Genomic DNA, 17,531 nt, shown 5'->3' on the forward strand with positions numbered 1-17,531 from the left:
AATTATTAAAATTTTAAAAATATATATTAACATTTGTAAAATTCACATTTAAATTTAAAATATATAATATTTTTATTGCATTTTAGATATTAAAATCTAAAATATTCTATATGTAAATGTTAATTTTACAAATATTAGTTTATTTTTCTAAAATATTTTGAATATTTAACATATTTTTATATATCAAATTTAAAAATATTTTAGAATATAAATATTAGAAGAAAAAAAATAATAATCATATTCTTATAATATTTTAAATAATTATATTCTATTTAGCAATTAAATATAAGCATTTATTCAATTTATAATTAAATTTAATATTTTATAATTGAATTTAAAAAATAATAAATTCAAAGGTCAATTTTAGAAAAGATATTAATATAATTTGTATAAAAGATATTAAATTTAGTGTCAATTTGATAGGGACAAAATTGATTAATTTGAACAAAAATTGGGACTAAATTGAACAAAAATAACGAATATAGGGACTAAATTGAACAAAAAAAATAATACTACCACGGACCGTTTTTTTTTAAATTAAAAAAATTAAAAAAAAAATTAAAAAAAAATTAAAAAAAAAATTAAAAAAAAATTAAAAAACGTTAACTATTTAAATACCGTGAGTGAAAATGACCAAATTGACCACAATTTAACAAAAATGAGGACCTAAATGAACATAAAACGAAAATAGGAACCAAATTGAATAAAATCAACAAAAATAGGGACTAGATGTATATTTAAGCCTAAAATAAAGCACTCTTTCTATTCGGATTGTTTCGGTTTGTTATTATATTTTGATAATATAAATATATTTGCGGTAAACTGTGATAATAATGTAAATTCATTTTAAAGAAACACTAGACACTTTATGTCCGTATTTTTTAAATATATGTGATATTATATTAGTAGGTGATGATAATGTAATGTTATTAAGTTAATATATAAAATAAAATTATATTTATTAAAAATAAAGTTAAATATATCAGAAAATATGAGATAATAACGGTTGATAAATAGAGAAAAAGAGAAGAACAAATATTGACGATTTTATAAAAACATTGTAAAAGTAATGGTCAATTTAAAAAAAAATATATAAATAATTATATTTTAAAGAGTAAAATTGGTATTTTAAAATGTGAACACAAAAGAAGGAATTCTCTTTATATATTGTTATAGATATTGTGTATGTTTAAGTACAATTCATTTTGTTGTTGGTTTTGAATCCAATCAAACCGTTGAGTTGAGTGGATAGATGAATTGAAATGTTCACTAAAAAAAGTTTTTAAATAATAATTAGTTTTAATCACTAAAATTGTTACTAATGACCAATTTAGATATTAATTTATAAAATAAAAAATTATAATTATTAAATTAATCACTAATTAATTAGAGATTGATTTAGAAACTAATTATTTGGTATCAAAGTTTTCATAGAATATTGAGTGACCAATTTATAAACTAACTCATTTGGTAGTCAAAACTCTAGTAACTAAAATTTAAAGACCAATTATAAATTTGTATTCATAATAGTAATTATTTTGATAACCAATAATTTTTTATTTTGAAAATTGATATTTAAATTGGTCAATATAGTGACTTTCAATTTTTTGTCATTAAAATTAGTTGTTAATGAAAAATTTTCTTGTAATAGTTACATATTTGTTCAAGTTGTCATTTTTCTCGTGAACTATGGTTGTTGTGTTTTTTCTCAACACAATGAGGATAATGGATAAATGATTCAACTATGTGAAATTAGCTTTCGTACTTTTTATCCTGATGTTGATATTTTTAACTACTTATCTATCTTAATTTATTACCTCTCCAATTAAATTTTGATATTTCTTTTCTAAGATATCAATAATTTAAATTAATATATCTAAAAATTGTCAATAATTACAAAAAGAAAATATGGATTAAATATGTTTTTGATTCCTTAATTTTTAGTAAAAATTAGAATTAGTGTCTCTTCAAAACTTTGATCTAATTTAGTTTCCTAACTTTATAAATGCGTGAATTTAGTCTTTAAATCAAATTTTGTTAAATTTATTTGATGATTCAAACACGTTTCATAATATTATTTTAGTTGTTTACACCATTTGAAACATTTCCGCACTTCAATGTTAGTTGAAAAACGCATTTGAAATATCAAATAAACTTAACAAAATTTGATTACTAAATTCATACATTTCTAAAGTTAGTAGATTAAATTGGATTAAAGTTTTGAAGATAGACTAATTCTAATTTTCATTTAAACTTAAGGACAAAAAAAATTTAACCCAAAATATATCTATGGAAATTTAAATTATTCTTTATAAATATTAACTTTAATTTATATAATACAAAAAATATTTATTATAAATTTTAATTATGTAAAAATAATCATTCTATGTAATGTACCCGATAATATAATTCCATATTAAATGACAACCGCAAGTGCATTGTGTAATATTTTATGTAATGTTATTGATTCATTAGTTGTTTATGTAACGCCCACCACCACCTTCAACTGTCAGAACCAACACTAGGCAGAAATTGACGTATAGTAGAGGACAATTTGGAAGCCATGAAACTTGAGTTATGTACATTTTGCAGCTACAACCTCTATTTACAATAGACATTTCATAGTTTGGAACTTAATTATGTATTTTGCAGCTTATTTTGTGTAGGACATGTACCTATATGTTGTTTTAACCAAGTTCACTGTCATGTAATTTTGAAGAAGAATGTTCTCTTTATGAATGTATTTGCAAGTAATTTCATATGTATTTGCAAAAAAAAATAAAAAATTAACGTAGATTTATTCTTTCTATATAACTCAAACTTTTCATTAATTTCATAAGATTACATAACAATAGGCTAAGACCTTAACATCACACTTACTACAAGCCACAACCTACATACATCTAACTTATACAACATTTCATGAAATTTTGAACAATATTGACACATAAATTATATTAATCAAACCAACAAAACATATCATCCCTATTAACACATTTACCCATTTTTCATGAAAATTCAAAAATTTTATGAGATTTCTCTAGATTATATATCTTCTTCCTTTGTCTCACAATAGTGGTATCATTTTTTTTTTCATTATCTTTATTGCACCATTTGAAATAATTGTATTCTTTAAAATATTTACTTCTTGCTCTTCAGAAAAATCCAAGAGACAATTAGAATTTGTTACCAATAACTTTTTTCCAAAAAATAAAAATAAAAAATATGCATCCTAAAAATATAAAATTCATAGATCTAACTTTTTAGTTAGGACAACCTCAAAATTATTTCCCATCATTCTTAATAGTTCTAGCCACTCTGAACAATGCAACCTCCCCACAAAGACAAATTGGTGTTACATCCAACCCCCTAGACCCACCACCATGAGAGGGTTTTGCGTCTCCCACAAACATGATAAACACACATGATAACAAGACATAGCAGACTTCAACAATCAAGAAATGTAGAGGTCCAAACTTCAACAACCAACAACCGTTAAGGAGAAGATGCGAGATGGAGAGTCCACACCATTCATTAGAGCAAACATCATCTTCTCTATACTATAGAAAGGCACAAATTGACACGTAACCGTTACACTTTGTCACATCACCTCCCTCTTAACACTGTTTTTGAAAATCTAATGCAAAGAATTTGATTGAAACATTTTGATGAATTTTGAAACGTAATTGAAACAGAAAATTATGCAAAGAATCAATTTGAAACTTTTCAACCAAAGTAAGAACCAAACGAGTAATTAAATCTATTTTAAAATATAAGAGTGATAGAGAACTAAAAGAAGATAATTTTGTAAAGAGTCTAGATTCCTTTTTATTATATTTACTTTGTGCAATGGACCTCATCAAGTTGGAACTTATGAATGTACTGTTATTTAATGAATCGATTTAAAGATTTGGCATGCCATGGTTAATTAATCATTAGAATAGTATAACTTACATAAAAATTACTATTTTACAAAAATGTGATATATTTTACATAGAATAGTATAACTTACATGAATGTGATATATTATTTATGCTGTAAAACTTAAAAAAGAAAGAAAAAAAACGTAAGCTCACACATTAGTGTAGAAAATGTGTAGCTCAATTAAGCTGAAAATATGGAAATCTGGTATAAGATAATTCGAAAATGTGCTTTGTTAACACTAATTGATAGTTCAATCGAAATGAGTTGGGAATAAACGGTGAAAAGGAAAAACACTTAAGGAAATCATTTTGAAATTTACCAAATCTTGGTCATTATAGGATAAAAGTTTAATCAGTGAATTGGATGATGTAAAGTAAAGATAAGATTATTTTATCACATCCTACAAGCTCGCCAAGCAACGAATGAAGTTTGTCCTTATTTTCTCTATCGTGCTCTCTAAACCGCACTTCATGGAATCATCAGTCACAAAAATGAATGACAAAAAATACATAATCAATCTCAAAGCTGAACACCAAAATAATTGCAATTCAGCTCGGCTAACTTTGGTGAAATATCAATTCTAGACAGACTGCTAAAATAGAAAAGAAATGCATATTTTCAATGAATATACATATTTTACACTCACTCCTGCCACCACGAATACAGGTGGGAAGAAAGACCAGGAGGTGGAATTGAGGGATCAAAATAACAGGATATTCAATTCATTTTACTGTTTATCAAGTAACTGCATCCATCATCAACTAATTAATTCATTGTTGCTTTAATACATCCCCTTGAAAACGGGATTTGTACGGCAAATGCTAGCTCCATACTCCTCATATTCTGCTTTTGTATGACAAGCCTGTTCATTGGAACATAAATTGTAATCTTGTTTTGTATAGAGACATATGGGAAGGATTAAAGAAACAATAATAAATTATGGATACTCTCAATACGAGAATATCATTGCAAGAAAACTGAATACATGTCGCCGTCCACAAGGTTGGCAAACCTAAAAAATAGTTTTAGCCTGTTCAAGTTTCATAATTCTAAACTTAGCAAACATTAATACTGTTACCATATATATTGTTACCAAAAATGCAACCATAGATTGTTTAAACATGCTAAGCATACAAAATCAGGTTATCAAAACTAAACAAAGAAGCAAAGACAACCAACCAACTACAGACGTGACAGTTAGGAGTTGGGAAATTAGTTTAAATGGTTAAGATATTATTAGTTAGTTGAGGGGTTAATGAATTAAATATATAGGAGAATGTAAGGGGAAAGGGTTCACTATATCTTGTATCATTTGAGAATTGATTTTTACTCTATCACAGGAGAAACCATTGGAGGAGTGTTATTTCTGTTATCTTCTGTTCTTTTGAAATCACGAAATATCATCTTCCTTCTTTTATTTTCTAACTTGAGTTCCTACCAAATTTGTTTGACCCACTCACAAATTTGACCAGATTCCGGATTCAAATTTGAGAAAGGATTGGACAATTCATAAGGTTCTTGAAGGAAGGGACCACCGAGCTACTTGTGTTTAAGCAATAGGTAAAGACGATAAACAAAACCAGAACCAGCAATGACCACATGGAGTTGAATGTTCAGTCGAACTCCGGAAAAGATCTAATCAATCAGCTTTTGGAGATCAAGAAGTTTCAGGGAATCAAAGAAATTCACACACTTTTGACTACACTCTCTACAATCATATGAATTTAATTGGAAACTAGAAAACGACGATAGAGCCTTGCAAGAAGTTCTCATGAAATTTTGTGATTTTTAATAAAATTTAACCACAGAATAGGGAGTCCATTTTTAGTATTTCTCTAAAAAATATGATGCAGTTGTTGATGAAGAAAGAAGGCATCGAGTACATGGGTAACGTTGTCATGGCAAGACATTTCTTCAGAGCAAGAATCAAACCACCTTTGGGGGAGCTAGAGTTTAAAGACCTAGTTGAGGGAGTTGAAGTTGCGGAGCTGGGTGCCAAAAACCTGAGGCTGAGGATTTGCAGCAGAAAATGGAGGAACAAGGCGAGTAGGACAGCATCAGAATGGAGGGAGTTGGCCAGAATATGCTAAAGCACAGGCTAGGTCTTGGACAAGAAATATAGAATAACCCACCCTTAACGGAAGCACAACATAGAAATAACTTGAAGGGTATCTAACTCATCCTTACAAAACTGGTTTACAAGGTGAGATTTACCTCTATTTGTATACTATAATTTAACCTTATTTCTAATTGATATAGATGATTAATATAACCCCTCACACCAAGGTATGAACATCTTGTGCATAGGATTAGATATTTGTGATAGTCCGATAACAAGTAATATGATAGACCCAAAAAACTTCATTAAGATAGACTCTTTTACTATACTAAGAAGTGAGTTTAAGTCTGACCTATCCTCATAAAACATGCCTGTAAGATAAGGTTTCTTTCTGATTATATACTGTAATTTGATTTTGTCTCTAGTTAATATGGGATCTTCAACTATATTGAAGTAAAGAAGGTTCAATAATCAAGAATCCCACCTCATGTGATGTAAAGAACCAAAAATAAAGTAATATTACAGTGGGGAAAAAAAATTGAAATAGTTTTGGACAAGGAAGAAGGTGATCCTTCATTGGAAAGGGATAAACAAAAGGAAAACAGAGTGAAGAATGTAGGATGCAATGACTATTTTCAGGACAACCCTGTAAGAGGTGGAGATGCAACCAGGGCTCCTCTTTCAAAACCCAGATTTCCAGGAAAAGCTTGTTAATGTTAGACATAAATTGGACCATAAAGGTGGATCGAAATCAATGGCGTAGGAATCTTGGAATTCAAACATGCTAGGTGAGCCTTTATCATTATATATTGGTTGCATCTAAGGTTCACAGACAATGGAACCAAGGCAAGACAGTCCACAGGCAATTATGATGATTCAAGTTATACACAATCAACCTCATCACCACCACAACTAAAGTTGTTGGACCTGAGTTCGCATGCAGTGGTGACTGGCTTCACAGTTGAGCCCTCATGGATGGATATCAAAGAGGCATCTCTTGTAAGAATACACAATTTGGCTCCAGAGAACGTTAAAAGAGGGTAGATTTGAGATTCTTCAAAGTGGATCAAATTTGACCTATGGGTCCGGAACCTCTTCTTTCTTGTATTTTCTAACAATTTTCACATTTCTAAACTTGCCAAACAATACCATGAGGTGCAACCTAATCCATTTAACTTAACAAGCACACAAAACTCCACACATTAATGCCAGAGAAAAAAAGGCAAAGACAACCAATTATAAATGTGACATTCCACCTACCATGGCTTTTCAAAAACAAATAATTACATCTCAAACCTACATATCTATATATGCTATCACACAAATTGTCCAGGACCAATGTGCTCAAAAGCACGTTAGTAGAACACAAAATAGTCATTATGAGATGCATTAACCGTACCTCCTAACCCCAAAAAAGAACGTCAGAAATGCATACCGTAAAAAATTCAGGTGTTGATGCAAGTACCGATCCTCCAAACCAAACTGCAAATCTCTGGATTGGATGGCTGAGTACATTTACCTCCACAGGCTGTGACTGCAGGTACCAAATTAACGAAGTAAAAAAAGTAAAAGCAAGACCTAAGCAATAAATATACAGCAGTCCAGCCTGACATAACTACACCGATGTGACTATTTTGTCCATGCAATTGTTGGGCCCAGGGGATGGGAAGACCTCCTGAGCACAAACTACATAACCAAACCAACCAACAATCCACACAACACTATTTTCAATATAAACAATTGGGACAAATGAATTTATGTAATTATTTAGTACAATATAACGATGCATTGATTGTTGATTGGTTTAGTCTGTACAACTTGGGCAAACAAGTTTCTCATATGTGTGTGTGAGAGGGAGGGAGAGAAAATCATCAATTTAAAGAAGGTTTAGAGGTACCAATTAACTTACTCTTATCTCCCCGTTCAAGCGTGCTTCAGATGAAAGGACACGAGCATCCACTATTTTTTTAAGATCACGTTGCAACCTCCTGTGAAAATCCTTGAACATGGTTGAACCTCCAGACAGCACTATATTCTGAAATAAATAAATAGGCAAGTAAAAAGATCAATTGTCAACAATATGTAAACTGAAGGGCTTGAAATTCTTGCGATCAGAAACTAAATATCATTGCTGTATTGATACGGTATAACTTAACACTAATAAACTCCATCCGGGTTAACAACAAAAAAATGCCCCAAGCTAACATTGAGCCTTGGAAGATCCCCAATTTTATGATTTGAAGTGGCAATTCACTAGAATTTAAAAGTGCTCCTGGGGCTTATTTATATACATGTCAGTGTGGTACTTCACCTTATATAAGGATCTCCTTGTGTCAATTGGTGCAGACTGAATGCACTTGTCTATTACAACTGGCAAAGGGGTCTTGAAGTCACTACCATATATCTCAGGATTGAAGAAAATCTGCAGAGGAAAAACAAAAGTTAAATTAATTGGTCTTTTTGATATAATGACCCCAACTATGCCGATAGATTAGCCCAGGAATTACACCAAGCCACTACTACATTTTCATGAATTCTTCAATAGTTAAATTGAAGGAACTACCCCGTGAGGAATCAGTGGCTGTGGCTAACTGACACCAAGATTCTTAGAGATAGAAACTACGATCTACATCCCAGGTTCAAATTCTTCAAATCCCAGCCAGGCTACACTGCCTGCACTTAAACCTACCTTGCCCCTTTCCACACTACTTCTTGGACCTCTTTTATAGCCCATAAAGGAAAATGAAAAGGGAAAAGAAAAACTAATCATCTAAAGAGAAAGTCCATAAAGGAAAAGGGGAAAAAAACTCTAACCATCTAAAGAGAAGGTTTGGATCAAGACAAAATGCGTAGTATCCCTTTAATATTTACCATTTTCCATTATAGGTCCCCCCGCTTCAGTTAGATATTAATCATAGGAAGTCAGAAACTAAACAAGTATATATTTATCTAATTCATCAGTTCATGGAATAAGTTCAGGTATTCACAACAGAGAAATCATACTAAAATAGTTATATAAGGAGTGGCCATCAAACAAACCTCAGGACCAAGAAATCGTTCATAGCCAATATCACATGAATATGGTGCCCCTGTCTTCGGTTTAATACCTCTCCAATGCTTGATGTACTTGCCTGGTTCTTTGTCATGCTTATTGAACTCCTAAGAGAAATTGAGCTAATGTTATGTAGGAAAACTAATAAGTTGAAAAGAAAACTTTAGTTACAACCTTTGGTTCACAAAAGGAGCAAATTAATTAAATGGGACAATTTATCGGCATCCAGTATGCTAACGCCATATATAACAAAACTATTGGCAACAGCGCACAACAAACCCTCGTGATTCTGTTAAAGAACCCAAGTATTGAACTAAAGAGTAAAGACAACCTTCACAATGTCAGAGCAGGTGTAGCAATACATTTCCTTTACTTTCCGTGCAACTTCAAAAGAGTCTTCTGGTGGTACTTTCTCTCCTCTTTCCTGTATGAAGCAATGCCAACATAACAGTTCATGAATCTGCTTAGCAAAATGCAGATTGACATTTGGGTACAGATTAACAATAATACTATCATGCACCCGACATTATTCAACCAGATTACCATAACATGATTGGTTTCACTAGATAATGTGAATGGTAATTTGTGAAAATGTTCAACATTAACAACAGCACCACTAGGTAAGGTCAGCTACTTCGACATTAACAAGAGGTTTACAAAAATTCACAGATATTCAAATGAGAGAGCAATACCAACATAATAACCTTTTAATTTTAATACTACAAGGATTACCCACCCGCATAAGCTGCTGAACAAATAGTGTAACATCCTTTCCAGCAACAGGAATCGATTTGATACTGCTACCTATAACGTAGCCATCTGCAACAGGTACCACATGAGTTGCACCATCTCCAACATCCACTACAACTCCTGTCATCTCACACTAAAAAGAATTTAAGATCAGCCTAAAAGGAAAATATTCCTAAAATATATCTCCTATGATACTGTTATAAAGTTGAAGTACAATTATGCAAAGTCAACATTTTATGTCAACACGATGAGGGGAGCTGCTGAATTATCCTATGCGCTAGTTCATGACATTTATTCTACGGAGAGGTTACTTTTGATTTCAAGTTAATACATCCAAATGCGTCAAATTGCAGGAGCCGGTGAAATATCCTGTGCATTTTGCGTTTAGTAGCAACCAAGCATACGGGGAATTTCATACAACATACTTAATATGTAAAGCATTCAAGATTAATCACCCTGTTCCAATTCTATACGCAAGATAATTCCCAATCTTTATTCAGTGAACCAATTACCAACCTTAGATGTTGTGTACCCAGCTGCAAGAGCAAGCACAGAATTCACAGCAATGTAAAGTCCAGGCACGTTAAAAGTCTCAAACATGATTTCTCCAGTATACTCGCGACTCTCAGGTGCGGTCAATGGACTCTCGGTCAAGAGGAAATAGTGATCCTCCGGATCACACCTCAAATAGTTGAATATGCACTGCTGCCAGAAGCGCTCCATGGCATCCCAATTCTCAACCTGGCCATGCCGAATCGGGTAGCTGAGACTGTAAGTGCTGCTAGATCGAGACTTGGATAGTGCATCATCCCCAATGAAGAAATCAAGATCTGCCATAACCCCAGCATTGTGCTGGGCCACCCAATTGCCTTTAGAAGAACCCCTCGATTGATTCAGAAACGACTCATTAACTGCAACCACTGTTGGAGCAATAAAACACGGTTCAACATTACCAGCAAATCCCATCTTCGTATACCTGAAGAAAAAAAAAAAAAAAAAAACAGTTTCATAATACGGAGAAAACCAATTCAAGTCAATTAAAGTCAATCCAAGTCAAAAAACCCAAGAAAACATCACTTGGGCATTTCAACAAACACGTTGTGTCATAAACAAAAAACAACATTTACATTAGGCCAAAACGGAAAGTGGGTGGTAGAAAAGAAAGTAAAGGGTACCCGGAGCCATTATCGATGACTACAGCTGGTCGAGAAGTAGAGGGGTCCATGAGAGAGAGCGAAAAAGTTGGTGTGATATTGAAAGCTGAAGATGGATCCGCGACTGAGATCCGAGAGTGAGTGTCGGGCAGAAGATCATGGTCGTGAAAAGCTCAATAAAGATGAAGAAGAAGGTGGTAAAGATGACGTTGACGCAGACTTTGATCCGAAGTGAAAAAAGATAATAGACAAATAGGAATGGTTGGTCATTGTGGCTAAACCCATTTGAAGTGAAAACTGAACTGTGGGGATGGAAGTGCAGATGCAGGTCCCATTTACTTCCTCATCATCATCGTCATCATCATCATAATTCTGTTGGTTTCCCAAAGATGCTTTCCTTGCAAATCAAACAACAACCCTTCCCTCTTCCCTCTCTCTTTCTCTCTCCAGATTCTGTCTCTTTCTTTTAGCATTAACTGTAATTAATTTGACAGTAGTAGTAATTAGTAGCTTTGTATTTTGATGCAGAGCATGAACTTGACGGCAACTTCAATTGTGGTTGGTGTGTTGGGACGAAGAAAAGGTGTGAGATTTGAAGCACCACTTGCAGGGACCTACCAACACTAATACCATGTAACTTGTTTCCTGTTTCTTTCTTACACGCCAACCTTTTTCTTTCTTCCTCCATCATCAATTCATCCACCTCCATTAAGAATACTGTCGGTAGTTTTTAATTTACATCAATTTAAAACATGCTCTTTTTCTTGCGGTTAATTTTTATTTTTCCTTTAAATTTAAAAAATAAATGGTTCGAAATAGCCATGATATTTTATATACCCAATTGTACATTTTGTCATTTCATTATTTTCCTTTAAATTTTATCATCTAATTCTCTTCGCGCATTTTATTACTGCGCTTCTTCGATTTTTACAATATATATTTTAATACAAAATGATATTATTTCAAAAAAATTATGATAAAATATAATATTTTGTGAGTAATTATAGCCTAAATTGGAGGTTATTGTTTTCTAAATTCAAATCAATTTGTATAATAAGAACTGTGTCTATAATTCTGTTTCAAGGATTCCTTATAAAGAGAAGAAGCTGAAACGCCCTCATATTTCACTTGACTTATCCTCGGTACATTTTATAATTATTTTTTAATTTACTCTTTATACATGGAATTGATTTTGATTTTGTTTGTTAATTGTTAAGTATTTCTTTTCTTCTTTTTCAAGTATAACCATTTTTAGTTTATATGAGAAAGAGACGAAGATTTCTTGTTAAATAAGAAATTAGTTCTTATTTTAGGATTTTTCTATATTGGGATTATTTGAAACATTGTTTCACGAATATAAGCCTATGTGTGATAACTTGAAAAGTTATTATGAGATAAATTGATATATATTATTGATATGAAAGTCTTTTTATACAATGCTATTTCAAAAACATACCTCCAAATATGGTATTATATACTTTAAGAGTGGAATTATGGAGTTTATTTTTTCAAAGGGTGTATTCCTTTTGGTACTATGGATTTGGAAGAGAATGTTAAGATGAATTTGTGTGAATTTGAGGGGATGAATTTGTGTGTTTTTTTAATAAATTTAAAAGATAAAGTGATTAAATTTAAAAATAAATTTTGTGAAACTTACTGAGTAATTTGATCGATGCAACAGATTAAAAAAATTGTGAAAATAGATAGAATTTGAAGTTTACCAAATTACCCTTGACGATAAAAAATATAATGATTTTATAATTTGATGTAACAAAAAAATTAAAATTGAATAATATGAATTTAATAAAATTTATAAAAAAAATACAAAATTTACAATTACAATTATAATTTTGTATTAATGGAAAAAATTTTAAATTTTAAATTAAAATCAACCAAAAAAATGAATCACACACAAAACATCGGTTACGTAACCGGTGTCACACACTCACAACACCAACATTGGTTACGTATCAGGTGCACACACACACTATGAACACTGGTTCACACATAATAACACCACGCCAGTCACAACCTTCAACCACAAAACAACAACATTACATTATTATTGTCCAGCGCTACAACCTTTTGAAGTTTTCCACAAACAGGTACACACACTATGAACATTAGTTCACACACAATAATACCACGTCACTCACAACCTTCAACCACAAAACACAACATTACATTGTTATTGTCAAACGTTACAACCTTCTAAAGTTTTCTACGAACAGACACACAAATGTGCAACATACAAACCATTTGTGTTAGGGTTAAAGTGATAAAACAGAACAATCACCCACAAATCTTTTGTCTCAGGGAGGATGAGATAATTGTTAAATCCCGCACCCATTTTTTGTCGATATCACGTGAAGAGAACATATGCACTTTTTACGATTCGTCTTCATAAACATGTGGGAATAGTGACATTCGTCAAAGCAAACACAACCTAAAAAAAAAAGGTTAAGAATAAAGAAATGTATTTTTATATATGATGATTAATTTTTATGATGTAGTTAATAAGTTCACTAAAAAATTTATAAAAATATGAAGAGGTCAAAATGAGATTTTTTTTTTCAAAATTCAATGCAAATATTCTAATAATAAGATAAAAGATATCTAAAGTTATATAAATTTCATTTTTAAAAAGGCAAATTAAATGGTGTCCTGACTAAAACATCGAATTTGAATTAATAATATTCCATTAAAGTTTATGGAAAAGAAAGTGTGTAAAATGAGAACAGTCAAAATCTATTGTTGACCTATATTGAGTTAGAATGTGTTTAATTGGGTGATGTGAGGAAAAAAGTTGAAGAAACTTAATCAAATAAAAGTAAATATTTTTTATTAAGATTTGTTAAAACAGTAAATATTAAACTAAACATTTTTATGAAATTAAAAATAATTATTAGATCATTATACGAAATTGTCTCATTATTCATGAAATATAAATCTGCGTGAAAGTTGTTTCACATATTCCAATATAGATATTTCATATGCCTTTGCAGAAATTGCAACATTGATTCTTGAATATATCCAATACTTTTTTTTTTAACTTTTATGCCATTTTCAATTTTGTCAAAACTAATTATTCTCTCCTCCAAATAGTATCATCATCATTGTATGTTAACTTTAAGTTAAACAAAGTTATAAGTGTCACAAGCTCTCAAATGTGTGTTCATAACTCTTACTTTGCCAACCAAACCCGATCATACAATATACCGATCATACAATATACAATATACAATATTGTAAGTAACTAGTCACCATCTCTAAAAACTAATTCAGCACTTTACATCTTCTTCAAAGCACACAGGTGAAAATACATGTATATTCATATTTTTATTTTACGAAAAAAAAAGTATAAAATTAAATAAACTTAATTATGTTTTAAATCAATGATAAATTTTGAAACTTTCAAATTTATAGTGTACTGATTACTCAAAAAATTAAAAAATCATAAATTTATAAAGTTATAAAATTATAAAATCATAAATTATAAATTATAAAATTATTATAAGATAAAATGACATGACAAAATAATAATTTTAACAGTTATATCATCGATTAATAACAATTTAATAAAAAACACTAAATTGAAAAATATAAATTCATTGAGTACATAATAAATCATAAATATTTATTAGAAATTTAATTAAAAAATTTAATTTTATCCGTTTATTTACAAATAAAAATTTAGTTCAGAAAGCAGTCACTTAACCGCCATATCATATAGTAACAAAATGTAATATCAAACACTAAATTAAAAAATATAAATTCATTAATTACTTATAAATAATAAAAAGTTATTAAGGACTCCATTGAAAATTTCCAATTACTCAAAAATAATTAAATTAATTAAATATAAATATTTTTTTTAATTTTTTTAAAATTGTTTTTTATAAATTATTTTTTTATTATAAATAATTAATTTAGTTTTAAAACAACCAAATTTAACAAATCACTTAAAAAAATTGATAAAATAATTATTTTAATTTTAAAAAAATACTTAATTATTAAAAGAAATAAGAAACAAAACGTCACACTCGTTCACAAGAAAATAAGAAAATATTTGATTCATCAAACTCTCCAATTCAATTCATTCAGTGACTATTTTTCACAAGATGATATCATTCACGAAACCCATTCCGTTTTATAGTTACATAAACTGATAAAAATAATCAAAATTTCATGGCTAACGCTGCCATTTGCAAGGTGTAGACTTTCTGCTATAGTTCATAGCTCTACGATTTAAGGTCCAGGACTTGATTTCTCGTATAGACTAAGAATGGAGATATTAGTTAATAATCAAGATATTCTATTCTGTTCATAATTAAGTTTTTTTGTTCTGTCTACATAAATTATAATTTGTAATACTCAATAGAACTTAACTAACCAAAATTTACAATCACAAAATCAATCCACTTTTCCTTTCTCGATCTAAATTGTCCCCGAACCCTAGCTCAACGTGCATCGAAATATGCAAAGGTGTTACAAGATGTATATCAAGTTCTCAAAACTGCATGCACCATACAAATTCAAACTCAATCAGATCTATGATAGGGAGATGGAAGGTCCCATAACAGTTGCAACAAAAAGAGATCGGAATGGAATGAATCAAGGAAGTGACAAGAAAAGAAAAAAAAAAAAAACAAAAAGCAGAAGAGAAAGGTGATATAATATAGCATCATCAGATAGATACAAGTTACAAGAGAATTATGGTATGATGATATCACAAGGAATTAAGTTCCTCACTGTTTCATCATCACTGAGATCTCATCCTGTTGATCTGGTTCAGAGCAGGCTGCAAGATGTTGAACAGCACCCACGCAATAGCCGGTGCCACCACAAACAGCAGAAGCTGCCCCCTGTTGTCACTCGCGGCTTCGGCGATCGCCGCCACTTCAGCGGCAGCGGCATGCGGCGGCGCCGCCGCCATGAGTCCGGCCAAGCCGCCGAGACCCAGCCCGATGATGAGTCCTTTGGTGCTGCGCATGCGGTTGATTTGGTTGAGCGCCGGCTGAAAAATGTTGAAGAGCACCCACCCTATGGCCGGGATTATGGGCAGCAGCAGGGCCAGGCCGCGGTTGTCGCCTTCCGCTATGTCCGCTATCTGCTGCGCGGCGAAGGCGGCGTCGCAGGTTCCGAGGGCCGTGAATATGGCTCCGGCGACGGCTGTGGGAAGGGAGAGGTTGGTGGGTTCGGGTGAGGCGGCGATGAGGCCCTTGGGAAGAGAAAGGAGAGAAGGTTTTGAGGGTGTGAGTTTGGTGGGGAATTTTGGCGATGTGGGGTTGAGGCATTTGGCGTTGATCATGGCCATTGCTGATATTGTTGCTGCCATTGTTGAGTTGAGTGGGTGAGTGCGTGGTGGTGGTGCGTGTGGTGTGGGAGAGGGAAGATGGGGAACGTGGTTCTGAGTGAGAAGTGGCAATTTAGCGTTTGGAAAAGCCACGTTGGAGAAACGAGGTCCAATGGGGTTCCGCTTTCTAGATTCTTCTCTTATCCAAACAGAGACTTAGATTAGATTTCCACCTCATATTCTTCATTTTTCTTATCACTTCGGCTTCTCATAATGTCCCAAATCCAATTTTTCTTGTCTTTGTTACCGCTTGTCCCAAACACGCCTTTCTACGGTACCGCAACGACACGTCGTTCAAAGATGATAAATTAATCATATGTGGTTCTAAAATAATAAAAAAATGTAAGAATATAATAACATTTTTTTATTGGTTTTAATATGTTATATAGGCAATGAAAATAATTGTTTTTTTTTACTCTCTCAATATAAATTGTATATGTAATCGGTAATTGATGTACTTGGAAGAAGGTTATGTCTAAATACATGAATTTACTTACTTTCAGATAGTTCCAAACCATCTTCATCTTCATCTCATAAGATTGGTGTCGATTCTGGGAAGGAAAGCAATGTTAGGCATATGTGTAATTAGAAGAACGCATCTTAATATAATGATAACTTAGTTAAAGTTTTCTTATATTCTTATTGATATTTTGAAAATGAATAGTATATAAAAGAGCTCTTGCTTTGTAAACTTGTTAACCCAGTTAAGATCATTGTTTTCTTCCCAATAAAGCCATGTAAACGTGCTTTTGAAGAACTTGAAACTTTTAAACAAGTCATATTCAAGTTTAAAGAAAGTTCTATAATATATAAATAGTCTGAAAATAGCTTCGTTATGACTAAAAACGCTCCAATCGAATTATATTGATAATATTCTAACCACCATCAAGTCATAGTGTTTTTTCTTGACGAAAGTTTGAGAAACTATTATATTTTAAATTAATTTAAATTCTTTTGAAATATGGGTTATTTGTTTTGTGTCTGGATGATGTGAACGTAGTAATTTCTATAAATAGAGTATAAACATAACGTTAGATGATGTATCGAAATAAATTCTATATAGAAAGTATATTGACTTTGCTAATATCAAATTCACGTATAATGATATATAATTATGAGAGTCAATGAAAACTCTTACAATATGAAGATTTGATGTGAAAATGGATTAGACCTTGCAAATATAAGGAGTTTATCGTGATCACGCAAAAGATTGATTGGGAACTTTGATATATAAAT

At 31.4% G+C, this 17,531-nt stretch overlaps 2 protein-coding genes across 2 annotated transcripts; both read right to left on the reverse strand.

The window, feature by feature from the left end:
* Window positions 1-4,293: 4,293 nt before the first annotated feature.
* Window positions 4,294-11,601, reverse strand: LOC114178528 (actin-related protein 3). Its single transcript, XM_028064497.1, has 9 exons — window positions 10,961-11,601; window positions 10,302-10,761; window positions 9,772-9,918; window positions 9,367-9,459; window positions 9,023-9,142; window positions 8,295-8,405; window positions 7,893-8,018; window positions 7,419-7,517; window positions 4,294-4,786 (listed from the first exon to the last, which is right to left on the reverse strand). Exons 1-9 carry the CDS (start codon window positions 11,008-11,010, stop codon window positions 4,706-4,708), a joined length of 1,287 nt encoding a protein of 428 aa, XP_027920298.1. The 5' UTR covers window positions 11,011-11,601; the 3' UTR covers window positions 4,294-4,705.
* A 3,848-nt stretch (window positions 11,602-15,449) lies between these two features.
* LOC114178530 (photosystem II core complex proteins psbY, chloroplastic) lies at window positions 15,450-16,358 on the reverse strand. Its single transcript, XM_028064499.1, has one exon. The coding sequence runs from the start codon at window positions 16,275-16,277 to the stop codon at window positions 15,702-15,704; it is 576 nt and encodes a 191-aa protein (XP_027920300.1). The 5' UTR covers window positions 16,278-16,358; the 3' UTR covers window positions 15,450-15,701.
* Between the last annotated feature and the right edge of the window lie 1,173 nt (window positions 16,359-17,531).

This window comes from Vigna unguiculata, chromosome 3, assembly GCF_004118075.2.
Source record: "Vigna unguiculata cultivar IT97K-499-35 chromosome 3, ASM411807v1, whole genome shotgun sequence".
In the NCBI taxonomy this organism is placed as follows: Eukaryota; Viridiplantae; Streptophyta; class Magnoliopsida; order Fabales; family Fabaceae; genus Vigna; species Vigna unguiculata.